Source organism: Lycium ferocissimum, chromosome 7 (assembly GCF_029784015.1).
Source record: "Lycium ferocissimum isolate CSIRO_LF1 chromosome 7, AGI_CSIRO_Lferr_CH_V1, whole genome shotgun sequence".
Classification (NCBI taxonomy): domain Eukaryota; kingdom Viridiplantae; phylum Streptophyta; class Magnoliopsida; order Solanales; family Solanaceae; genus Lycium; species Lycium ferocissimum.
The window spans coordinates 54349768-54377239 of record NC_081348.1 but is presented as its reverse complement, the minus strand read 5'-3'; the positions used below and the strand labels follow the sequence as shown (position 1 = coordinate 54377239).

Below are 27472 nucleotides of genomic sequence, written 5' to 3'. Positions count from 1 at the left end.
AGATGAGGAGAACACAAGAGACAATACAAGTTACTAAACAGCCCTACATTGAAGATGTTGGTCCTAGAAAGATGTAAGTTGGTTGGTTAATTTTCTTGATTTTGTTTTCTGGTTTTTGAGTGTTATGGTTAATGTTTTATCCATTATTATTGATAAAAAGATTTGTTTTTTGTTGGAGAGGGATAAGAAGAGTTATGAAAACGAGGAAAATAGTGTAAAACAGATTATCTTTTATTTAGTTATGTACTTTGTCACATACTAGCATTCATTCATATGTTGATTCTTTTTTCTTATTAAAAAACTTTTTTTGAATGTTTGTTTAATGTTAATTTTGATTGCTTTCATAAAAAAATGTTTTTGTTGGAGAGGGATAAGAAGAGTCATGAAAACGAGGAAAATAGTGTAAAACAGATAATCTTCTATTTAGAGCCCGTTTGGATTAGCCGAAAAAAAGCGGCTTTTAAGCATAAGTGCTTAAAGTACTTTTAAGTGCTGAAAGTTATTTTATAAATAAGTAGTTACATTATTTTATAAATAAGCAGTTACGTGTTTGGATAAAAGTGCTTAAAGGGTTTTTAGAAGTAAGGGTAGTATTGGAATTAACAGAAAATATAAGGGATAAAAGGATAAAGTTGTTGGTCAAACCAAAATGGCTTTTAAGCCAAAAAAATAAGTTGAGGTTGAGCAACTTCTTGGTTTTGGCTTATTTTAAGCACTTTTAAACTTATTTTAAGCTATTTTCTATTGTTGCCAAACACTCAAATAAGTTAAAAATGGCTTATAAGCTGGTTTGACCAACTTATAAGCCAATCCAAACGGGCTCTTAGTTATGTACCTTGTCACATACTAGCATTCATTCATATATTGATATTTTTTGTTGATTTTTCTTATTAATAGAACTTTTGTCTTCTGGTATTTGAATGTTTGGTTAATGTTTCATCAATTAATTTTGATTGCTTTTTTGTTTATTGTTGGAACAGAAAAAGCATTCAATTTTCTCTGTTCTCAGAGGCTGAAGTTTTGAAACAAGCTGAAGTTGAAGTGTACAAAGGGGTTTATTATGAATCTACTAAAAAGCCTATTCCAAATGGCTTGTTAGACCCCCGAATGGTAACCGTCTTATCTTCCTTTAAATTCTAATTCACTTGTCCATTCGAAAACCAGCTGATTTCATGGACTAGTACCAATTTTTAGATTTTTATACATATAGGATTCTTACATTCTACAGGATGACGTTGGTGTCATCATTATCGATGGATTCTTACAATTGGTAAAACTTGAGGAAATAGGTTTTCGTTTGCAGTGCAGGGTGAAAAAGGGGGGAAATATCTCAAAATAGGATAAATGTGCTAAGATATAACATGTCTATTTGATTTTGGAGGCTAGCGTATGCAACCTTTTCGGAGACCAATAATTTCAGAAATGCTGAGAGATGTCTTTATATATTCTCTTTCGACCAATTACTTTTTTATGTCTTTGATGCTGATTTCCATATCGTGATTATAGGAAGTTTTGGATTTCAGGGGCCTCCAAACAAGAATGGATGTTGTGAAACATGTCATGGTAACTTTAGAGAGTGTCCAGGTCATTACGGGTACTTTGTTCTTGCTCTACCAGTTTATAATGTTGGATATTTAGGCGCTGTGGTGCACATCTTGAAGTGCATTTGCAAGGTGATATCTTGTTTGAACTTAACTTTTTTAATCTTATATACAACAATGTGCTATTTGTGGTTTAACGATGAAAAAAGCTATTTGTAGTTTTCAGTTAATCTTTTCTGGTATATCAACTTTTCAAGAAAGCACTTTGACTGGTACAGTGGCTGAAAATTTAATCTTTCTTCCACATCATATTGGTAGTAGTGAGGAAAATTAGTACCCAAATTATTAGAAGTTACTTTGGTTGAAAGAGAGTCATTTATAACTTTAAGTTTAAGTTGTTGAATGATTAAATTTTGTGATAGTTTTATTCTAAATTATAGTTTTAGGCGTGTAAAAAGTTTTTAGAGACATAAAATAGCATAATGAGAAAAAACACCTACTTCCCTTTACCCTCGAGACAAAAAAAGCAGTAAAAAAAGCAGTATATGGATTGACGCTCTAGATAATTGAGGTAATACTTGTACTGTAACCATTCTCAAAAATAAAATTAAAAATTGATGTAACACTTGTGCAAATTGCCAAATTACAAGCAAAATATTCAGTTTAGCATAGACAGAGTAGTAGGTCATTTATTAGAATTAGACCTTTCCAATTAATATGACATAAATATTTCAGATAATTGCAGTTGTCATAAACACTGCTATGTCCCATCAATACAGGAAAAAGATAAGAAAACATGGGTTGTTGTATAAGGAGAGGTTTAAGGTGAATTAATTTGGGGGCAAGGTAAAGGATGCCTGGTGCTGGTTAAGGTGGATCAACAATGGTGAAGGTTTAAAACGTGTTCTCTACATGTGCAAACACCAAATTGCCTGTATTATGAATATAAAGAAAAAAATACTGCAACGGATTTCATCTGCTGATGGTAAAGTTAGTATCTTCTGGTGGAGAGTTGTCACTGCAAAAGTTAACTCAGATTGAGATATAGCACCGGTCAGTAATAAAAATAAATATGAACAGTGATTAAGTAAGTAGAAATTGAACAATCCTAATAGGCTTCAAAAGCCAATTGGTAAGATTCCACGTCAGGACAATAATTTATTTGAGTCTGATAATTTCGCCTTGTTTCCTGTGTAATGATGGTTAGGTGATAGTAAACTAATGTTAGTGAAGTTTATGATGCTTTACTAGAGTTTTATTTTCTTTTGGCTCTTTTCCCTTGCACTTGCCTTGCTCAAGAGCTTGGTATCTACTTTGCTTGTAGTGCTTTAATTTTTTTCCTTGTGCAACTGCTTTCTTGATCAGTGCTGCTCCTCGATACTTCTAAATGACAAGGACCGTCGGGACTTTTTGAAGAAGATGAGAAATCCAAGAACTGAGTTTTTGAAGAAGAGTGAACTCCAAAAAAAGGTTGTGGATAAGTGTAATGCCATGACAAATAGCCAGAAGACTGTCAAATGTTCCAAATGCGGATACATGAATGGTTTGATATTCTTCTCCATCTCCATCTCCATCTCCATCATTTTGTCTAAAACTAGTCCTTTGTTCAATCTAGATTCCATCTACATTTCTATTGACTAGTCATTATCCATTTGCATTCCACATGTATTTCACGTGATTATAAAGAGCATTAATTTGAAAATATTTATGAAACTTGTTGTATCTATAACCTAATGCAGAATTCAAAATGATCGGATATTATTTGAACTCATAAATATGAAAAAACATTATTTGGTTAATATTATTGTGATGCACTTTTATTACAACTTTTTAAAGATCAGCCAGATGACCACAATATATCTTAACATTTCTGTATAAACACAAAATAATACTAAGAAGTAAAGAGAATGTGTATGAGAGATTTTCCCATTATTAATAAAATTATTTACCTTTAAAAATATATCAAAGTATATATAACGTTTGTTAAACCGTGTAACCATCTCACACAAAGCTTAAGTTGTTAGTCAGAACACACTTTTATTTACTTAACTATGTCTCTAGACGCCCTCTCACGTGAGGGCCTGATTCTTTTTTCATAAGCCAAACACGTTAATTTTTTTTACATAATGGGAACCAGTAAAACTCGAACCCAGGATCTCTATCTGCTCTGCTACCATGTTGAAGTATGCCACCATCTCATCTAAACGCTTAATCTGTTAGAAAGATCGCAATTATATTATTTTGATATGCACTAAGAGATTTTATAAATACGTGCACTAAGCCATTGCAGCAGGCGTAGTTACAAAATTGTGCAATCTTCTATTGTTTCTAACATTGCATCTATATTATGTACAATAATTAGTTTGCACCAAAAAGCTACCAAAAAATATACATCTAATACATCTAATATTTAAGGCTATGAATGTATTTCCTTTTGCTTAATTATGTCTTCAACAATTTCAAACGATTAATTTGAGACTTTGATTAGATAGTAGGGGAGGCTGCGTTGCTCTATGGTCTTTGCATGGTGACAGTACCCTCACAATCTCATTATTTGTCTTATTCTTTTATTTTTGTTAATTGTAGGTGTGGTGAAAAAGGGCCAGTTAACAATCATACATGAACGAGGAAATCGTTTCTTGGATGAGGTTGATGTAGCTCTCTCTCACAAGAAAGAGCTCAGGTCATCTGTCAGTGTGCCTCCAGAAATTGACCCAAAAGCAGTTTACTCCCTTTTTAAGAATATGTCTGATGAGGTATTGTTTAATATGTGTTAATTTGTACTTCTTCTACGCTCTTTCATTCTTCTTCTGAAGTAATTCACTTGGTTGTCTAGTCCTACATTTTTTTTTTTTTTTTTTTTTTGAGAAGGTAACATTTTGTATTAAATCCAAAAGGGGCTGTGAAGCCATAATTATAGAGATTGTAAGCAAACTGATCTATGCAAAAATTGCTCTATAAAGAAGACCTACTTTCTTATAATCTTTTCTACCATTGTTCTCTCATGGTTGTGCATGCAGGATTGTGAGTTACTCTACCTTAGTGATAGACCAGAAAAACTCCTTGTTACAAGTATTCCGGTGCCACCAATAGCTATTCGCCCTTCAGTATTTGTGGATGGTGGAACACAGAGGTCATATGCACAGCTTCTTTGTCTTCCCACTTTTACATTGATCTGGAATGTTTGTTGACAATGGAAGATATTTTATTGCACATGTTTTTCCACACTTGAAAGTATTTTAGTTATTTTCAAGTTTTGTTTTTTCTGTCAATTTTGGTCCATAGGTAGCTGCGCTACTTGTTTTGGGATGTGGACTTTTTGAGGTGTTGGTTGTTGGTGATCTTGTGTTTGCCCCAAATATAAGAGTATGACAAACAACCATTTAGTGTTGAAGGATATTTAGCAGGAATCAGGATATGGTTTCATATTTGGTGACAAATTGTTACATCGTTGACCAAACATAGGCTAAATAAGTTCTAATTTGACAATTCACATAGTTTTATTGCATTGTGATATTGATCAACAATTTTCAGTGTTAATTTTGATTCTATGAAAATTCAAACCCGATTATTGCCAATATTCCTCTTTTGTAGCTTTACATGATTGACATGTTGATATTCTGATAGATTATCAGTTACCACTTGAAGCCTTGCTTTGTCCTTTGCAGTGTTATTATCTAGCATGTTAAGATTCAAATACTTTTGATAAATCCCTGAAGTTGTTTAGTTGCCTGTTGCAGCAATGAGAATGACATCACGGAGAGGCTTAAGCGCATTATTCAAACAAATGCCAGTCTTCGTCAAGAGATGTCTGATACCAACAGCAATAAGAGTCTGGTATTTTTTGATTGACTCCCTGCTCTTTATGAAAGTCAATGATTCAGTGTTCTCAATCATCACCTTTTTGTAAATCTTTTTTTTTTTTGGTTGTTAATGAGATCGAATATTTAACATGTTTCTCCTGGACTTTATATTCAGTATGTGCTGCATAGCTGTTACGTTATAGTCGAATTGTGTACTTGATGAGATGTATTAAGGAGTCTATTTTTTTTTTTTTTTTAAGTGATGTTGAGAAGCCTAATAGTATTATAACTCCCGTTCCATAATTGTGGGTGGCTATGTGTGATTGTTTTTTCTTGCAACAAGTATAGTTTGGAGTTTTAACACGAATCTCAATTAGTCACACTCCTTATTGAAGTTTTTGAGTTATATAAAATCCCGCATTAGACATACGACCGAATGAAGTTCTATAAAGATCATGGGCCACTTCACCCTCTGCATGAAGACAACAACAACATACCTAGTGACCTCTGCATGAAGGTTTCAGTGAAATTGTTATGTCTTTAATGTGGTATCTCACCCAGTCTTTGTTGGTCCTGAAGAAAATTAACATTGGGTTTAATTCAACCTCAAAAGCTAATTAATCCAACGAAGATTGTACATGACACATATGAGAAGACAAACAACGAATTTTCTCACCAATGTGTAGCACTCTTTAACACCTCCTCCCCCGGGGCATGCTCGGGATTGGACATGTGAAGCATTTATAAAACAATATGGGGCCCAACATTAATGGGCCTGACACCTATACCAAGGGAAAAAATGGAGCTTGGGGCGTGATTCAACCCCGGAATTTAACTAATAAGGTGAGAATTGTCCAAAATGATATGAAGACAATGGCACATTCTCTCACCTAGTGTATGGTGCTCTAACATATTCACGTCTCCCATTTGTAGGTCCACATTCAGTCCACTCGTGAACCTCGAAAATCGAGTCTTGTGTGAGTAATATAGAGCCTCATATTTGACAAATAAAGGCATCCAAATGGGGCTTTTAAAGGTTTTGGGTTCGCTTCACCTATTGATTTGAGGTTTTAGGTTGGACATACTAGTTCTTTCACCCTCGATACGTGGGGTCTAGTGGCGTATCCAGGATTTTCACTCAGGGGGTTCGGGAAAAACAACAAAAGCTAAATATAAAAAATAATGTTGTCCCTTGAAATTGAACCTAGGAAGCTAGAGACAATTTTGAACACCCTGGACCGGTTGAGCTTACCTTTTGCATTTGTTCAGGGTATTCAAAAGTTAATATATGTACGTAAACACAGAAAATCTACCCTATATATACAATGTATTTTTTGGCCGAGGGTGTTAGTCTGAACACTCTCCACCCTCTAAATCTGCCCCTGGTGGGGTCATATACTAGCAGCACATCATGTCAAGGTCCAAGAAAAAGAATTAGACCCACGTGTTTTGGGGTGTGTTACATAGCTACCTAAATAATTTAAGTGTTCCTTTTTAGCAAACTAGATGAAGCAATTCACACTCTTCAAAAAAAAGTTGATGGAACATGCATTATTGTTTATGTTTGAACTGCGTACAGCTGCCGCGGGGTGTGTGCCGCAATCAGAATAGTAGAAGACCTCTGCTTAGTAACTCGTAGTAGATTAACTGGGAGATCATCTCAAGATATGGGGTTGTAGAGAAAGGCAGTGAAAAAGATGCAATCTTGTTAAGAAACCAAGAGCGTAGAAAATGGCAAGTTTATTCTTGTATTGCACATCCAAGCGACAGTTGCAGTAGTTAGTTGCTGGTTGCAAATTTCTATTTCTGCTTCTGGTCAGCTCGTTTTCAGTTTTCACCATGCCATTTCTGTCAATTTGTTATCAGGTTGTAGTTGCTGTGTTTTATTTTCTAACATCAGGTTTTGCCCACGGTAGAAAAGAACCAGTTGATAACTTTATATCCAAGTCAGACACGTTCTTTAAGATATTCAGGATGCAATAGCATGCACATTACAACTGATGGGAATACTTTCATATATTGTGCACTTCTTGCACCTTTTGGGTTAGTCCTTTTGTACTGTCTGTCTTAGCAGATAAAATTTTCCTCGATGGTGAATACTAATACTAGGATTACATTCTCCCATCCAAATTGTCCTTCTTACCTCCTTAATATGAATTGGAGAATTTATCCATATATACATGTGGAGAGGGCTTCTACAGTAGATTTTTAACCTATGGTAGGTAAATTCTTTGAGAATGTACCTATGTTAGGTAAATTATTGATCAAATAGTTTTCAACTGTTGAAATGGAAAAAAAAACTTGTGCTGTTGTTAAATCTTGGTATTTTCAGACACAGCATTGCAAATTACTGTCTCTTCAAGATTAAATGGCTAGGATAGTGTAGGGAAGATTTTTTTTTTTGTTTTTTTTTGAGACTGGTAACATGTATATTTATATATATATATTAAACCTGCACCATAACAGTGCAGCCATACTTACAAAAACCCCACCATGCTTAGGACTACTGCTTCACAAGGAACCTATCATATCAACTAGTGATTCAGCCTCCTCTACATTTCTTTACACCAAAAGTGAAACAAAATGACACAATTCATCTTGATTTTCTGCACAGAATTGCATTTGTCTTCAAAAACTCTATTGTTCCTCTCCTTCCAAATTATCCACCAAATAACTGCCGGGATAAGTTTCCACCAACTCTTTTGTCTTACTGCTCCCCCATTATAGTTCCAGCACTTCAATAGTTCACAGCTGTTTGCCGGCATAGTCCAACTTAGTCCTACCATGTTCAAGAAAAATTGCCACAATTGTATTGTGAAAGGACAATGTATAAATAAATGGGAGTTACTTTCTCTGGCTGCATCACACAGAACACATCTAGTACATAGATGAAAACCCCTTCTCCTTAAGTTTTCCTGGGTGAGACATGCTTCTCTTGCTACCAGCCAAGAGAAACATGAAACCTTATACGGGGCCTTAGTCTTCCAAATGGATTTCCATGGCCACTGATCGGATTGTGTATATTGCCTAAGCTGATAATTGTATGCTGATTTGACAGTAAAAACACCATTATTGCCATGGTTCCAGTACAAAGAATCCTCCGATGCTTTAAAACCTTGAAATTGTTCCAAGGTCTTGAATAATTCCACAGCTCTTTCCAATTCCCAATCATGTAGTAATCTTCTGAAAGTAATATTCCATCCATGTACTCCTTTAAAGTGTAGGGAAGATTTTGAAATCTAACTATTGTATTGTTGATTTTGACTTGATTTGTCTGGCAGTTCTGTTAGTTCTGATAAATCTTAGCACTACCCCATCCATTTTTCTTCTTTTGAAATATGTGCTTATTTCTCTTTATGGTCTTATTGAACACTACAACCATCACTGGAGAGTCTAGATATCAATCCCACTAATTGTGTGTTCCCTGGTGAAACACTAGAAATTGATCTTGAATTTTTTGACATTGGTTTGATATAGTTACTTGATGTTTAGTGTGAGCTTTTCCTGTGAGAGATATAATATGCCAGCAAACCTCTATTTAGGCTGCACTCAAGGTGTGTAACACGCAGGGTTTTTCCAAACCTCAGAGCTATTTGAAATTTATGTCCTGTGCATACTGCATCGATTATTGTCAATTTGCTGATGCATATGGACCAGATATTTTCTGTCTATTTATGCTACTTCATACCTGTTTTTTAAGCTTACTCGATGTTACAATATTGATATAGAGTCTTTGGGTTGATCTGCAAATGGAAGTTGCACAGTATATAAACAGTGATGTTCGTGGAGTGCCACTACATATGCAAACTCCTAGACCATTGAGTGGTTTCACTCAACGTCTTAAAGGAAAGCAGGGACGATTCCGTGGAAATCTCTCAGGAAAGCGTGTGGAATATACTGGCCGAACTGTTATATCTCCTGATCCAAATTTGAAAATTACAGAGGTCTGGCATGGACCTAGTGTTTGATCGATGTTAATCATTTTATTTCACTATGAAGGGAGAATCACAAATATATATGCAGGTTGCCATTCCAATACTGATGGCTCGAATTTTAACATATCCTGAGCGAGTTTCACAGCACAATATAGAGAAGTTGAGGCAATGTGTTCGTAATGGACCAAATAAGTATCCTGGTGCAAAGTTTATTAGGCATCCTGATGGAACTGAGATGTAAGAACTATGCTTTTTTTAACCTTTCCTGTAAATCGCATGCATAAATCTTCTAAAGTCTGTCTTAATTGTATAATGCAGATCGTTGATGTTCTCTTCTAGAAAGCGTCATGCTGATGAATTGAAATTTGGTTATATTGTTGATCGACATTTAGAAGATGGAGATATAGTCCTGTTTAACAGACAGCCAAGTCTGCATAGAATGTCAATCATGTCTCATCGGGTGACTATTATTTGATCAAAATGCGTCAATGAATATTTTGCTGACTCACGTATGGGCAGTGGAGCTTTGGATCATTCTATCTTTAAATTTTAAATTTTTATTTTTTCCGGCAGGCAAGGATAATGCCATGGCGCACATTGAGATTTAATGAATCTGTATGCAACCCTTATAATGCTGATTTTGATGGTGATGAGATGAATATGCATGTGCCACAAACAGAAGAGGCGAGGACAGAAGCTCTTATGTTAATGGGCGTAAGTTTACTCCTTCGGCCATCTTTACTTGACATATGTGGATAACGAGTAAAATGGTAGTATTTTGAGTTAGCTAGACAAGTGTGTGAAATAATAGTAATGTGTAAAATAGAAGTCCAGTTGAGAAAGTCCGCATCCTTGTTCATTGTGAGGGTAAACATTTGTTGCATTGCAAAAATGCCAGCCTTTTGGGGTGGACTAATAAATCAATATGGTCAATACTATCCAACCGATACAAAACTTATTTCGACTAATATTTTCACTTGTATTCAGATTTAAAAGAAGTAATTTGCTTGGTATAGTGTTTACGATCAAAATTTGCTTGGGATAGTCTTCAGTTCTATTTTATATACATTATGAAGTACTCCCTCCATTTCAGTTTATGTGGCAAAGTTAGGAGTGCGATGGTCAATGTACTTTATTTTGGGCATTAATTCGAACATAGATTCATCAATTTTTGGAATGAAAATTTACATATTTGGAAACTACATAAAAATAGGCGGAATGGCCCGGGAGACCCTTGTACTTGTTCTGGATTGTCATCCCGGTCCCTGTACTTCACGGGGTTTCATCTAGACACTTCAACTTGGTCAAAACAAGACTCTTAACCCCTCCTACATTGTGTGTAGCTCACTCGCCCTGACATAAATGACATGTCGCATCCACGTCACATAAATTAATGCCACGTCATAATTGTCTTCATTAACTTTTTTTAATCATTAACTCTTCTTCAACTGGAAAAGAGCTGACCTGCCAGATTTGGTTTATCTACTAAATTGCTCAATCGGAACTTCCAGTACATGTCTCAATTGGTCCAACCCCCTATAATTCACAAACAATAATTTGGATCAGGTTTCTCAAAGAAACGGTTGTAGCTGCTACATAAATATCACCATTAAATCTAGAAAGTTTCAACGTATGGGTTAAAAATTGGGGGTCAAGTAAAATGGTGAATTCTACAATATCACATCTTAAAACCATGGGCAAACACCTTAAAAACCAGCAAAACTCATTTTTAAATTTTATTAAATATTCTCCGAGTTGATGAACTCTATCCAAATTTGAGATACTTTCAATTTTGTTAAATCACTGATAGGATTTTTATGGTCAATCGAGCTTCTTTTAATGTGGGTTAATCTCGAGGGAGAAGAAAGTTTTCCGTTCGATGGTCACCTAAACTTTTGGTGTTTCACAATGGACTCAGATAGTGGAGAGAGAGAAGGGACGGTGATAACGGCGGTGAATGGATTGAAGTGTGAAGAGGAAGCTAGGATTGGAAGAGCTTGGTGGCGGCGTTGTGTTTTAAGTTTGGAAAGGGTGAAATTTAGAGATGGTGATTAGACCCGCATTGTTGTATGGGGCAGAGTGTTGGCCAGTCAAGAGCGCCCACGTTCAAAAGATGAAGGTAGTGGAGATGAAGATGCTCAGATGGGTGTGCGGGCATACTGGAGAGATATGATTAGGAACGAAGTTATACGGGACAAGGTGGGAGTGGCATCATCGGCAGACAAGATGAGAGAAGTGAGGCTGAGGTGGTTCGGGCATGTGAAAGGTAGTGCGAGGATGTGCCAGTAAGGAGGCGCGAGAGGTTGGTTGTAGCAGGAGTTAGAAGAGGTAGAGTTAGGCCGAAGAAGAACTGGGGAGGTGATTAGGTAGGACGTGACACATCTTCAGCTGACCCTAGATAGGAACGTATGGAGGTCGAGGATTAGGGTAGAAGACTAGTAGGTAGCTAAGTGTTGTCGCCTTCTGTGTGGGGAGGTAGGGGACGAGTCTCCTCCTCTCCCCTTTTCTTTTTAGTAGTAGTATTCCGTTATCAGTTAGTTTCTTATTTCTTGATGTGTATTACTATCTGTTGCCACATTTGTTTTGTATCTTGTTATTTTGCTATCGCTTTTCTGACATTACTGTGCTAGGTACTTTTTCTGAGCCGAGGGTCTACCGGAAACAGCCTCTCTACCTCACAAAGGTAGGGGTAAGGTCTCCGTACATCCTACCCTCCCTAGACCCCACTTGTGGGATCACACTGGGGTTGTTTTTGAAATTTAGGGATGAGGATATGGCATAGACGCTGGAGGAGGAACAAGGGTTCTTTTTAGCCCTTTTTCTTTTACTTCCCTTTTATTTTAACTTTATTATTTGCCTTTTCTTTTCTTTCTTATTTTAATCTATTTTCATCAAAATCACTTAGTCACTCTCTGTATTCGCGTGTATCACACACATTTTGTCCAACTCAGTCAAGACAATGCCACATAAGCCGGTCAAAGGTATCTAAAAGTCTTGTTTTAATCAAGTTGAAGTGTCTATAGATGAAACCCCCTGAAGTACAGGGACCAGGATGACAATCCGGAACAAGTACTAGGGTCTCCCAAACCATTCCTAAAAAATACTATAAGTCATAATAGTTAATAATTCAAAATATTTAAAATTAATTTAGAGAAGCATGGTTAATTAGCAACCTCTTTGACTCCCTAATATGGGACGACTTAATATATTCGAGCTGTATGCTGGTTTTGGGTGTTTTCTGCTGCATTTATGCAGCTTAGAGTCTACTGCTTAAGGTCATCTATTTGAAAGATTACCGTGATGTCTCAAGGGCTCCATTTCCTTGATGTAGTTTGCTTTGCTTTTTCCCTTTTCCAAAGCGAGGAAACTTTTCTTTTTCCCCTTTCTACTTGATCTCTTTGTGATCAGTACTCTCCTTTCTTGTTGAGGATACAACATAGATTTGCTTGTTCCATTGTCAATATTGTTGTCTCTCTGAAAGGTCCATTGGCATATCAGAATGGTGTCTTCTTAAAATCATGAAGACACCCCACCTGCTTATTAGCTGAAGTTATTTTATTGGATCTATAGGCGTATCTTACAAGATCGACGGGGTGGGATATCTGGTTCTGCTTGTATTTATTCCAATGAAGCATCTTATCTTCAGTTCCTTTATTTGAGATTCTTGCTTAAGGCTTTCTAAGCGAGGTCAAGGTTTTGTCATCTATGCTTTAGTAAAATGCTTTACTAATTTTACATTTCGGATTGAAAGTTTCCTTAAAGTCATAACAGGAAACCTGAAAAGCGGATCTTCCAAACTCTTTATCTTTTCAATGATATTTTATTGCAAAAATGTGGGAGAAATTGCATCTGTCTGTCCTCTAACTGTGACCAAAACAGGCTATGAAGAAATACCAAACTTGTCTTTAATTGTTTCCATGTTAGTTTTCTCCTTCATGTGCTTGTTGATGAAAATGCAGGTTCAAAACAATTTATGCACTCCGAAGAGTGGAGAAATTTTGGTTGCTTCTACCCAGGATTTTCTGACGTCTTCCTTTCTCATTACGAGGAAGGACACATTCTACAATCGTGCTTCCTTTTCACTTATATGCTCATATATGGGCGACGCAATGGATCCTACAGATTTACCGACTCCAGCATTTATTAAGGTTTGGTCAAAACCTTAAAAGAGTGTGAACTTTTACTTCCATTTGTTGCCTGATTGATGAAGTTCTCTTTTCTTTGATCCTCTTTCTATTCCTCTATGTGCTCCTTTCATGTCTCCAACTTTCTTGATGATTGGTCAGACATAAGGCTTTACAAGCCGATGAATTGTTCAGGCAGGACTTTAAAAAATCCAAAGTAGCACTTGCGCAGATTCAACATTTGAACAGTTGCGGTTATCAATAATAAATCAATTATGAAATACTTTTCTGGGGAAGTGCATTTCGCAAATATTAAGCATAAGTGAACCTGCATTTTTACATTATGGCAACGACCTTTTAGGGATTTGCTGCTTATGGCGCTTTCTTACCCACACCATAAGCTGATTTCCACTCTTTAGCTTTTGCAAGTATGTGTTGGCACCTCTTTCCATCTGTTAGTAAAGGTGAGGCCTTTATAAAAAAGGAATACTCTGGAATTAGTTATTTTGGTCCTGTGTCTCGTGAGGGCATGTAGGTGGCGGAATTTGTGGGTGGAATAGTCCACACATGACCATACTTTCTTTCCCCCTTAATGCTCTCTCTCTTACACATAGATTATGTTAGGCCAAGTAGTGGATAAGTGTCTAATTGAGAGGAAGAAAAGGAAACAAGGTGTTATTGGGGATGTGATTCTTGAGAGGGGTGCCTAGAGAAAGGATGGGTGCAGTTAAGTTGCTTTGACAATTTCTTTCCTTATTTTTTTTAACATCCTTTTGTTTATTTGATTCTTAGGCAACATAGAGTAAGTGAAGAGGGTTGTTGCCCTAATAAAGGAAACTATTAATGACATTTGAACCTTATGTGTTAATACTGCTAAAATTAAAAAAATATCATTTGATTGAAATTTTGATCTTTGAAGCCTTTTGGCCAAAGCAACAGAATCTTCTTTCTAGATTTTTGATTTGGACTGGAATATGGATAGTAACACTAACCAAAATCATCGCATATTCCCTTCTTTTTTTATTAGTTGGTGTGTTTATTGAGTTCTGTTTCCATCTTTATTGAGTTCTGTTTCCATCTTTCTTGAAATGCTGAAGCCAGTAGAATTTACTCCTTGTCTTGTCTTTGGATCTTCAAATGACTGAGATGGCCTTTTACAGCCGGTTGAGCTTTGGACTGGGAAACAACTCTTTGGTGTGCTACTGCGTCCATATTCAAAGATGAGAGTCTATGTAAATCTAACAGTCACAGAAAAGAGTTACAGTGGGAAAGGGGAAACAATGTGCCAAAGTGATGGATTTGTTTATTTCCGTAATAGTGAACTGATCAGCGGGCAACTGGGGAAGGCTACATTAGGTCAGTTTACCTTAAGTTCCCACTTGTCGAAACTGACATGATGTTTTTCTTATTTGCTAAATAATTTGATTCTGTTGATCCTCCTGAGGTACATGTGGCATTTCATGCATGGCAAGGAGCTTTATTGGTTTGAAATTATGATCTGCAAATGTTTAAATAAATGCTTTCATTTCATGCATGGCAATATAACTTATCTCTAATTTATGATATTTCAATACCATTGCTCGTGAAATTGGATCTTTTGGTGCCTTCACCTGCAAATCATTTTCTTCTTCTTAATCCATTCAAATGCTCATAGGTCGCTTGGTAGTACCTTAGATATTGTCTCAAGATTAAAAATTATATGCGTGATTAGATATAAATAATTCTATTTTTATCGAATCTTTTTTATTTGGGGACATTTGGATTGTTTTACAACATATCCAATTGCTAGTGGCTTGGGCTCAATTTTGGCTCCTAATTACATTTTAAAACAAATTTTAGTCAGGTTTTCTTTACCATTCATTGTCCATGCCATGTATCATACGGGCTGATCATCATTAAGCATACCATTTACGGGAAAAAGATTGCTTTTAACCTAAATTTACAGGGAGCCCATATATGTCTTAAGAAACCACCAGAATTACCCTCAAAAGCTCCAATTGTCTCATTTTGGATTTTACAGCTTTTTGATTGCAGCCACGAGCCATTTCATAATGGTGAATTGGCAATCTGCTTACTCCCGCATTTACCTAGTCTTCAATCTTGGCTAACCTACCATCCTTTTTCATGCATCTTGTTGTTCTTCTCTTAAACTCGTTTGCATCCCATGAGAAGGAGGTCATTCAAAGGGAGAAAGACAAGACCCAAGGCATGGGATGTAGCCCCACTAGCTCTAATGTGGGTTGGTGGGAGGGAGAGGATAGGAGAGTGTTTGAAGGGGTTAAGAGTGATTTTGTACATGCGAGGAATAGCGAGTCTATAGTTTCTTCTTGGTGCACCCATGAGGTTCTTGTTTGTATAGATGAGTAGGTGACTTTCATAGAGAATTATATCTTGTTGTAGGTTTTTCTACTTTTTGGTATACTTCTTGTATACAGGGATTCACCCACATTAATGGTTAAGAGTGATTTTGTTCATGCGAGGAATAGCCTCTTGTCTATAGTTTCTTCTTGGCGCACCCATGGGTTCTTGTTTGTATAGATGAGTAGGTGACTTTTGTAGAGAATCATATTTTGGTGTAGGTTTCTCTACTTTTTGGTATACTTCTTGTATACAGGGATTCCCTCACATTAATAAAATTATTTACCTTGTCAAAAAAAAGTAGGAGGTCGTTCATATATTTACTTGCAAGTGTGTGAGATGTCTTTCTATCTTGTTTCAAGAACTCATATCTGATTATGCTGAATTCACTTCTTTATTTTGTTTTGATATGAGAAGAATGTTAAAGGACACCTACTTATGCACTAATGTTACAGGCAGCACAGCCTTAATCTTTTCTCATACCCTTTGATTACTTTGGAAGGGGTGTATTGTCCAATTGACGCATGGTCTGTATTTTTTTTTCCGGATTTTAAGACCGTAAGCAATAATGAGTTAACGATAGTTGTTATTTGTGTGAGAGGACAACAGGAAATGGAAATAAGGATGGTCTATACTCTGTTCTGTTGAGGGACTACAAGTCCCATGCTGCCGCAACATGCATGAATCGGCTTGCAAAGTTAAGGTGTGTTAGATTCAGATCAGCCCTTTACTTCTGCTTTTGTTGTCAATTGAAATTTCTTTTTTAAGCTGTCATTAAAGGAGTATATTTCATCTTTGTAGTTGGTCCTCAGACTTTTGGAGAAATAAATGATTTAGAGGCTTTCAATTTTTCATGGACTAAGTTCAAATGCTACACGCACTTTATGTCCTTATTACTTGGTGTTGGTTCTGCATGAAGTTGAAACTTCTTTCTGGTTTCCATTGGGTTACAGTAGGTGAATGAAAAATTTCCTTAAGTGATTCTTTGGCTATTTAAGCTTTAAAAAGTCCCTTTCTCCAATATTGGATGCTGAAATTAGTTACTTTGATTGGAAGTTGACTATTCTAGCACTAAGTCTGTATGCAGTTGGTATTTTTGAATTTTCAGTAAATTGTGTGCTCACTTCAAAGAAGCACACACTTTCAGTTCTCTTTCCACTTCAAGCACCATGGACATTTTCGTTTTGTTGCGTTTTTCATTTTCTAGAAACACTGACTTTATCACTGTTCATGTCTTGTTAGTGCACGGTGGATTGGAAATCATGGATTTTCCATAGGGATTGATGATGTCACGCCTGGGGAAAACTTAGTTAAGCAAAAACAAGGAGAGATTCATCGAAATTACAAGAAATGTGAAGATTGTATTCAACAATTTAATGAAGGAAAGCTTGCTGTGGCACCAGGGTGTGATGCTGCACAGACTCTGGAGGCTGAAGTAACCATGTCGCTGAATAAAGTTCGTGACGACATAGGAAAAGTAAGAGATATGTATCTTTTAATTTGCTGCCTGTTTTCTCTTAAAGTCGTCACTTGCAGGGCTTTTATCTATCCAAAGCAGGTATATTGCTTGTGAACTCTTTCATGCTTAGTAGAACCTTCCTGTCTTTGATCTCTTCCTAGCTCTCCTGACAGATAAAAGGAGGGAAAACATGGATAAGGAGCGCTTAGCCACAATCTTCAAACATTTAACACTTCAAGGCTAACTTCTAAACTTGTGAACTAGAGTAGTAATTATAGAACGAAAAGAGTTACTCTTGGCTGCTGACTGAATTGCTGATCCTGTAATAGCAACTCGAATGGAACACCACTAGCCAATTTGCATAAACCATATCTGATGATGTTAAAGTTCAATTCATCAGTTACCTAAGAGTTGTGCTACCCATATAAAGTGTAAGGGAACCTCTGCACCAAAGCCTTCTTTCAAATTGTTGTCTATTCGCTGGATTAGATTCTTAACATCGTCTGGCTGCTAACAGACTTCCAGTTCTTTCCCTAACATCTTACGATCTGCTATTCAGGTTTACATACACATTTTCCCTCCACTTTGTATTATTTGCACTTGTAGGACACTTCCCTCTATAATCTTTGATGGCCAGTTATGGCAGAATAGCTCTTTTTCAGCTTCTAAAGTTCAATTGCAGGTTGGTTTTCAACTATTGATTATAACCTGTTTAGTGGTCAGCCTTCACTGTTGAATTCATCTTTCATCATCTGTAAAGAAAGCAGGTCGATATCATCATGCCATATTCTTGTTACAGATTCCTTTTTTTTTTTTTCTGTAGATTTTGGTTCCCGTTGATTTTACAAATTGGCAAAAAAGAAACATCTAGCATGACCCAATACAAAGTTGAAAGTGGAGGAAGCTCGTCTTATCTGCTATTATATGGCTCTGAAGCACATTTTCTATTATTTTAAACAACGATCAGTAAGACATTTGGGAAAAATCCAAACTACCTTTCTGCTAAAGCTCTAAAAATTCACCCTATTATGCGTCATTTGACTGATTCCATTGTTCTCTTCTAAATTCACATTTTACTTCAGATAACTCCTCTCCTATTTTTGCCAGGAAATATAAAAAAACTGAGCTGGATCCTCATCATAAACAAAATGCAAAGGAGATAAAAATTAAGTTTCTGATCTCCAGAGTGGGTGTGCGAATAGTTCGGATATCTTCACCCATTTCCCAATTGACACAGGCCTTCTGCTTACCATTACACTGTCTCCAGACTGTCTGTTTTTAATTAAAAAATCAAAAAACTAAGTTCCACAGTTCACTACATATCTCTTCCATTGAATTTTCACCCACCTTGCACCTGCATGGTCGGAATTCTGATGGTTCTGTTCATCATCAGTTTCTGTTGCTATGAAATGTCTTAATTGAAAGCTTGACCATATAACTTTTAACTTATAGGGAGAACCACTTTTCCATGTGTAAATCTGGCTTTCCTAAAATCTTCGTACTGTCCAGCATCTCCACCATTTTGAATTTGCCTTTCATTATAATGTCTGAGTGTCCATCCTGTCCAATGACTGAAGGCAGTAATTGTAACTTTTCTAAGAAGCATCCTATATTTTCTCCTTCACCCTTCCATCGAATTCCAGCTGTACTACATCCTGCTGAAACCTGAATGCTTTGCTGCTGTCTCACAATTTGTTACATCCCCACTGAACCTCCCTTTGCTTAGTAACCCTTTCTTTTTCATTTTCCATCTTCATTGTGGATTGCCTGAATTCTCTTTAATTGTTCTCTTAACCAGTCTAAATCTTCTGGGTAAACCCCAATTTCCCTGACACTGCGAAATCCTGTCTCGGTAAGTAAAAGGAAGTATCTTATCCAAGTTGTCATTCCTTTGTTCGAGATTCTTCCGCTCAATCTGAGCAATAATGAAGCTGTGAAACCTTTGCATCTTCTGGATGCCTTGAATAGAATCAATTACTTCATCAAAAATAAATAAATAATGAAGCAGTGAAACCCCTATTTAGAGAATATGATGGAGAGTTTGGTGCATTCAAACTCAACAACAACAACATACCCAGTGTAATCCCACAGGTGGGGTCTGGGGAAGGTAGAGTGTATGTAGATTTCACTGGAGGTAGATAGGCTGTTTCCGATAGACCCTCGGCTCTGGAAAAACATATCAAAGCAGCTTGAAAAAGGAAATGCGGCAATAAAAGAAGACATGACAACTAATAAGGAAAGCAGTAATAGCATTCAGAAAAAAGGAACAATAACAACATCGAAATAATGCAGAAACACAAGTGGTAACAGAAATTGAAGAACAGGAAACTAAGTAACTACGAGAATAATGCTAATACTATTGTAAGAAAGTGGAAACAGATACGACAGATATGATGCTCCAATCTACCACCAAGCATATCCCGCTGAAAAGCGAGACAACACTCAACTAACTAGTACCTTATCCGCAATCTCCATACCTTCTTATCTAAGGTCACGTACTCGGTAGCGGAAGATGAGCCATGTCCTGTCTAATGCGCCATGTCCTGTCTAATCACCTCCCCCCAATACTTCTTCGGCCTACCTCTACCTCTACCTCTCCTTACACCCACCTTTGCCAACCTCTCACACCTCCTCATTGGGGCATTAAGCATCTCCTTTTCACATTCCCAAACCATCTCAGCCTCACTTCCCTCATCTTGTCTGCATTCAAGCTCATTTTGGAAAATACATGCTTGTGTTTATTTGAATTTGGGGTTGGGGCAATTGGAACCCTTGCCAAATTGCATAAACGATTTTAAGATATCTTTAAATTTTGGCCAATTATATGTGGATTCTTACATGCAACAATATCTTTTTTGCATAAAAAAGAGAGCCCATCCAGTGAAAGTGCCAACTTGTAATGAGAATCTTCTTCCCTAAAACAAGTTGTCGTTTTATGGTCCCACCTATCTGAGGAAAAAAGAAATGAAGTGGTCATTTTGCATAAGGCCTATAGCAAATAATTTTGAGTGTTAGAAGACATGCTTCGTTGAAGTCTCTTTCTTTCCTCTTGAACCTTTCTCCCAGAAATATAGTTGTACTTCTTGTGATGTTTAATAATTAGTTTAATGCCACATTTTGATACGAGAAGATGGAACAAATTTGCCTGAATATCATTTTTTTGACAGATTTGTATGAGAGCACTAGACTGGAGGAATAGTCCTCTAATCATGTCACAGTGTGGTTCAAAAGGATCCCCAATTAACATAAGCCAGATGATTGCGTGTGTTGGTCAGCAGTCAGTCGGCGGCCGTCGTGCTCCTGATGGATTCATAGATCGAAGTCTTCCTCATTTTCCTTTCAAATCAAAATTTCCAGCTGTGAGTACTTCATGCTACATTTTAGTTTTTTTTTTTATGCTCTGGATCGTTAAGTCATTTGCTCTTATGACAAGAGCTCAAGGTTTTTCCTTATACGCCTACCTGTATTAGTTGGTGGAATCACTGAGAGCATCCCTCCTATTCCTGTCGTTAACCTTCTTTACTTTCTTCTTTTTGTTAATGTTAATCTTCTCAGTTCAATTAATTTAGCGGCATCAATGTATTGCTGTCATACAGTTATGATGGTTCCGTATCTAATTTTTCAGTTATGCATCTTCATCTATAGTTATTCCAGTGGACCACATGTTACAGGTGTTTCTCGCTCACATTGATGGTTATACTTGTACTATTAAATGATTGCCTGAATGCCTTAGGTGAGATATGTATTTAGCAGATAGTGGTAGTGACCATTTGTCTGTCTATTCTACCAATGTAGCTTCACACCTGCCTACTTGTTGACTATTGGTTTATCTATTCTACCAAAGTAAGTTCATTCCTGCATGCCTCTTTTATAGTAGTTACTTTGACTTGGCTGAAGAAAAAGTAATGAACTGGTAACCTAATAAAAGTGGATAAATGTGATGCTTTTGAACACATAATGTTGATTCGGGAATTTGACAAAGGAACATACTCTGTGTTGGCTGCCATCTGTTGTGGGGAGAACAACATTTCTTTGGTGGGGGACATATATCCTAGGGACTAGGCACATTTATCATGTTCTGCAGTGGAAGTAGATGGTTCCATGTTACAGCTGTTTCTACAATGAGATCCCAGACTATGCCCTGCAATAAGCCACTGTATGTTAAGTGGTCTTGCAGTGCACTATGTTTGGTTTCAGGACTGGGAAAGGAATGGGGACGAATTGAGAAAATGGCTGGTTTACTTAGGTTAAAGTATTGATGATGTTAAAAAAAGAGAGAAGCAGATACTTTGATGGTTTAAATTGATTTATGAAGAATGTAAAAAGTTACCACCTATGGACTTAAAATGCTCCCAGGCACTAAAATCGAGGTTGCACCTAAAATAACCTTTTCCGACACTCTCTCTCTTCAAACCTTCACGCCGACAGTAGCAACCACTGTTCCGACATGACCCAGCCTCCTCTCTTCTTTTCTCTCTCCTCCCTAGACTATTCCGACATAACCCAGCCCTTTTCTTATCTTCTCTCTCCTCTCTAGCATCGAGTCTGCCTCTCGTCGTCACTCTCTCTCTCCGGCGAGGCCTCTTCTAGGTTCAGCCATCTTTTGGGATGGGGGATAGGCTGATTTTCCCATCAGGAGAAAAATCTTTTGAGATTTTAGACATTAGTGAAGGGCAATTCCGATGGTTCCTTATTACAGAGAAAAGCAATCGTTTTGTTAGCAAGATTAAGCTTGATGAAAGCAACCTTCGATGGGTATGTGACTCTTTGAAGCAAGCATCAAAAGGGGCGGGGAATTTATATAGAAGATGGGGAAGAAAGCAGCAAAACATATTACATAGGGTGTACCAAAATTACAATATTTATGGGCGATTCACTCGAATCGAGAAATGGAATGGGGCAAGGAAAACCGCAATCATCCTTCCAGAAAAGGATTACAATGCAGGCTGGTGCGATTTTGCTGAAAAGGTGCTCAAATTTCTGGGCAAGTCAAAGCCGGTATTTCAAAGGTTTGTCTCACCGGAGATATCCTACACTCAAGCTGCTAGCATCCAATCTTGGCCTGTTATGAATGGTCAGTCCACTTCGGAGAGCGGAAACAAACACATTCTGAGCCGATGTTTGGTGGGGGCTTTCAATGACTCTTTTAGTGCTAATCCGACACTGGATGTTATCCAGAAATGGTTCTATAGTCGCTGGTCGATGACAGCTGGGTTGAAGGTCTCAGCTCTTGCTCACAACCTCTTCCTTTTCGAACTGCCATCGAGGCAAGAGGCTGAGCGGGTCAAGATTGGCGACTGGTTCTACAACGGGAGAAGGCTCTCACTCGACTGGTGGTCGCCGGTCTTGAGGAACAATAAGGTGGCAGAAGAGCAGGGGAGAAAATGGATAAGGGTCTTTGGAATCCCTTTGCATGAATGGTCTGAGGAAAACCTTAGGTTCATTGGTGGTAAATGCGGTGGATATGTCGATGCTGACGAGGATACCAAGAAAAGAAGCAATCTCCTATGGGCTCGTATCCTTGTTAAGGATTCGGATCTCGTTCTTCCTTGCAAATTGGAACTTCCGTCTGGGGATTGCTCCTTTGAACTTTCCATTATCATGGATAGCCCCTCGAAAGTTGTTGCTAATCGGAGTATGGCTGGAAGAGACAAAAGAACTTACCCTAATAACCTTTGGTCCATGGACCTTCGGTCCAAAGAAGGGGATGAGCCTGTTCAAATTTTGAATTCCAAAAACTGTCAGTGGGCCGGATCTTTATTTGATTCAGCCCAACAAGTGGTCAACTGTGAAGTCAATATTTCTAACTCCCTTAATAGGGACCACCCCTATTATTATTATAACAACAAGAGCAGCAAGCCCAAAAGGAAAAGGCCCAAATCAAGAGCAAAGCCCAGACAGATAAAGAGTTGGAAAGCAAAAGGGCCAGCCCAAATTCAACATTATCCCAGAAGTTTCATTAACGACCCCACCATTGAGAAGGCTGTGGTAGCCCTTTCTGATCAAAATACAGAGAACTTCGGAGCAGAGGATGCAGATGATGAAGCCGACCCCCCTCTTTACTCTATTCCGACATCACTAAACGACTATCCTATCGACAACTCCATGGATTTTGAAATCTCTTCCTTCTCTGGCAGCGAGACACACTCGTTAGTTCTACATGATGGGTTAAATAATGGGAATTGTTTAATCAACACACCTATGGTAATCGAGACTTCTCACTGGACCAAGCTGTTTATGACTAAGGCTTGCAAAGCCTTTGGAGTTAATTTGGCTGGATTCGAGCACGAGATGTTCGATATGATCCTCAGGATGGAACAGAGAAGACAAGCTCAATTAATGCTACAAAAAGAAAAGAAGAATGGGGGAAGGAGCTCTGCAAAGAAAGGGGTAAGAGAGGCCAGGAATATGGAATGCACTGTTACTTATGAAAAAGGGGAAGGATCAGCTAGGGGCAGGTTTCAAAAAGCTTTCTCTGAATGAAATTAAAACTTATTAGCTGGAACGTGAGGGGGCTCAACGATATGAGCAAAAGGAGTACTATCAGGGCTCTTATGCAAAAATGGAAACCAGACATTTTGTGCTTGCAAGAGACCAAAACAGATGGCTGTCCAGTGGCTACTATCACACAAATTTGGGGTTCTAGATGGGTTGGTTGGGCTGAATTGAGGGCTCGTGGTACTAGAGGAGGCGTAATTATTATATGGGACAAGAGACAATGGAACTGTCTTGACTCCCAGCAAGGTCAGTTTACTATCACAACTATGTTGGAAGGGGTGCATACTAATTTTAGGTTTTGCTTTACTGGAGTTTATGGACCCCACACTAATTGGGAGAGGGCTGAATTATGGGAGGAACTGGCTGATGTTAGAGGATTATGGGATGAAGGCTGGGTGGTTGGTGGGGACTTCAATGTTTGTAGATTCGAGAATGAAAGATACAATTGCATCAGGAGATCCAGGGCAATGAGTGCTTTCTCTGATTTCATTCAAGATATGGGACTGATTGACCTTCCTCTTCAAGGGGCATTCTACACTTGGACCAGGAATGCTGATTTTCTTCAAGCCTCCAGAATTGATAGGTTTCTTGTCTCTTCTGAATGGAGTGATCACTTTGGGGTTATTTCTCAAAAAGCTCTACCCAAAGTTGTCTCTGATCATTGCCCTATAGCGCTAGAATGTGGGGATTGGACATCTGAACCTTCCTACTTTAAGTTTGAGAACATGTGGTTGCAACATGAAGGCTTTGGTGATCTGGTGAAACAGTGGTGGCAGGGGTATGAAGTGAATGGATCCTCAGATTTTGTGCTCTCTCAGAAGCTCAGAATGCTCAAAAAGGACCTGGTCGCTTGGAACAAGGAAGTATTTGGTAGCGTCAACACTAAGATCAACAAGGCTTTGGAGGAGCTGCAAATGTTGGATCAGGTTGCTGAAAATAGAGTGTTGACTCAAGACGAGACTAACAAATCCTTGACACTAAAATTGGAACTTCAACAACTAGCCAAGGCTGAGGAAATCTCATGGAGGCAGAAATCTAGATGCTTGTGGTTGAAGGAAGGGGATAGAAATACTAAGTACTTTCAGAGAATTGCCAATTCTCATAGGAGGTACAACTGTATCGACAGGCTGCAAGTGGTTGATGACATTATTGAGGATAAAGAACATATTAAGCAAGTGATCTTGGACTTCTACCAAGAACTATACTCTGAGAATGAAGAATGGAGGCCTACCGCTGATTTTGAAGGTTTGAATTGTCTTGACAATGAAGACAAAGAAACCTTAGAATGTTCTTTTGAAGAAGAAGAAGTCCTCAATGCTATCAACTCTTGTGCTCCAGATAAGAGTCCTGGACCAGATGGATTTACTATGGCTTTTTTTCAGAAATGCTGGTCCACTATCAAGCAGGATGTCATGAACACCTTCAACCATTTCCACACCAACTGTCATATGGTGAAATCCTTTAATGCCTCATTCATAGCCCTTATCCCTAAAAGGAAAGGGGCAATTGAACTAAAGGACTTCAGACCCATCAGCTTGATAGGCAGTGTGTACAAGATAGTGGCTAAAGTGCTCTCTGAAAGACTCAAAAGGGTAATTTGGAAGTTGGTCTCAGGCTATCAAAATGCATTCATAAAAGGTAGACAGATAACTGATGCTTCCCTTATTGCCAATGAAGTATTAGATTGGAGACTAAAAAGTGGTGTTCCTGGTCTGCTTTTTAAACTGGACATAGAAAAGGCTTTTGACAAACTTAACTGGAAATACCTAATCTCTATTTTGAGGCAAATGGGATTTGGAGACAGGTGGATCAGATGGATCAGGTTCTCCTTTTCTACTGTTAAATACTCCGTTCTTATTAACAGGAGTCCAGTTGGATTTTTTTCTCCCAAGAGAGGAATAAGGCAAGGGGATCCTCTGTCCCCTTTCCTTTTTATCATAGCAATGGAGGGACTTAGCAGGATGCTTGACAAGGCAAAAGAACTTCACTGGTTGGAGGGATTTGATGTGGGCAACAGGATTGGTCAATCAATCTCTATCTCCCACCTCCTATTTGCTGATGATACCCTTATATTTTGTGGTGCTGAGAGGTCCCAGGTTCAACATCTTAATATTTCCTTAATGATCTTTGAGACTATATCTGGACTTCACATCAATATGTCTAAGAGTGTAATCTATCCGGTGAATATGGTTAATGGTTTGGAAGATCTGGCCAAGATAATGTGTTGCAGTACAGGGACCTTCCCAACTACCTATCTGGGACTTCCTTTGGGTGCTAGCTACAAATCTGTTGAAGCTTGGAATGGGGTGGTTGAAAATTTGAAAAAAGATTGGCCTCTTGGCAACAACAATATCTCTCTCTCGGAGGCAGAATTACACTGATCAACAGTGTATTGGACAGCATCCCAACTTATTTCATGTCATTATTTCCCGTACCAGGTGAAGTCTTGAAGCAGCTTGACAGGCTTAGGTGCTTATTCTTATGGGATGACAAAGATGAGAACCACAAACTTCATTTGGTAAATTGGGACAAGGTCACCATCCCAAAATCTCTTGGTGGGCTAGGAGTGAAGGATTTGGCACTCCATAGCAAAAGCATGCTTATGAAATGGCATTGGAGGTACAACCAAGAGAATATGGGATTGTGGAAGGAAGTGGTCCAGGCTAAATATGGAAATGATAGCCATTGGGTTTCTAGTCTCAGCAGATCACCTCATGGCTGCGGATTGTGGAAAGAAATTAGGAAGTTGTGGACTGATTTTTCTTCTAACTCATCTTTACATGTAGGCAATGGGAACCGCATTCGCTTCTGGGAAGACAACTGGCTAGGGCAGAATCCCTTGAAGGAGCTCTATCCTATGATTTTTTCCATTGCCTCTAATCCTAACTCTACTGTCTCTCAAAACTGGGAGGGGCATACTTGGTGCCCCAACTTGAGAAGGAACCTGAATGACTGGGAATTTGATGAACTCGCAGCGCTTCTGGGAAGATTGCATTCCAGTGTTGTTAACCCACTGAGAAATGACATGCTCAAATGGGGCACTAGCATGGATGGATCATACTCAGTTAAGGCAAATTATCAGCTCTTGAATTCCAACAAAATTCTGATTGACCAGTGGCCATGGAAGCTGATATGGAAGGTCAAATTGCCCCCCAAGATCAGTGCTTTCTGCTGGATAGCTTTGAACAACTCTTGTTCCACTATAGATAATCTTAACAGGAAAGGCTTCAATACAGTTAACAGATGCTATATGTGTTTGAACAGGCTTGAAACTGTCAACCACCTTTTTTTGCACTGCCCGATTGCTAGAGACATCTGGTCAATGTTTTTCTCCCTTTTTGGTCTCCAGTGGGTTTTGCCAAATAGCCTCAGGGAAGTTTTTGTAAGTTGGGGCAATTGGAAAGTTGAGAAGTCCATCAGAAGAATCTGGTCTATGGTTCCCGCTGTTGTTGTGTGGGGTTTATGGACAGAAAGGAACCAAAGATGTTTTGATGGCATCGCAACTAACAGCTCCAATTTTAAAGGCAGATGCCTAGTCTTACTTTTTAGTTGGGTTAACCATACTCCTTTGTATGACCCTGATCAATTCTTGGATTTTGTCAGCTCTCTAGTTTTATGATAGGTTTTTATTTTTGCCTTTTCTAGAGCTGACTTTCCTACTTTTGTAAATCTCGCATCCCCTGGATGCCTTGTTATTATTATACCACTTATTTCATCAAAAAAAAATTGATTTATGAATACAAGACACCTATTT

The 27472-nt window shown here is 38.0% G+C and overlaps 1 protein-coding gene across 1 annotated transcript in view; it reads left to right on the top strand.

Annotated features, from left to right (window-relative positions):
• LOC132065676 (DNA-directed RNA polymerase III subunit 1) overlaps positions 1–27472 on the top strand; it is a 35554-nt gene continuing 8082 nt past the window's right edge. Inside the window, exons 1-16 of the mRNA XM_059459177.1 lie at positions 1–73; positions 981–1110; positions 1524–1673; positions 2907–3084; positions 4128–4297; positions 4562–4674; positions 5282–5378; positions 9073–9288; positions 9368–9516; positions 9598–9739; positions 9853–9993; positions 13239–13427; positions 14564–14759; positions 16371–16464; positions 17004–17238; positions 20388–20579. Coding sequence (XP_059315160.1) covers positions 3–73; positions 981–1110; positions 1524–1673; positions 2907–3084; positions 4128–4297; positions 4562–4674; positions 5282–5378; positions 9073–9288; positions 9368–9516; positions 9598–9739; positions 9853–9993; positions 13239–13427; positions 14564–14759; positions 16371–16464; positions 17004–17238; positions 20388–20579 — 2463 coding nt within the window. The 5' untranslated portion in view covers positions 1–2. The remainder of the gene's footprint in view (positions 74–980; positions 1111–1523; positions 1674–2906; positions 3085–4127; positions 4298–4561; positions 4675–5281; positions 5379–9072; positions 9289–9367; positions 9517–9597; positions 9740–9852; positions 9994–13238; positions 13428–14563; positions 14760–16370; positions 16465–17003; positions 17239–20387; positions 20580–27472) is intronic.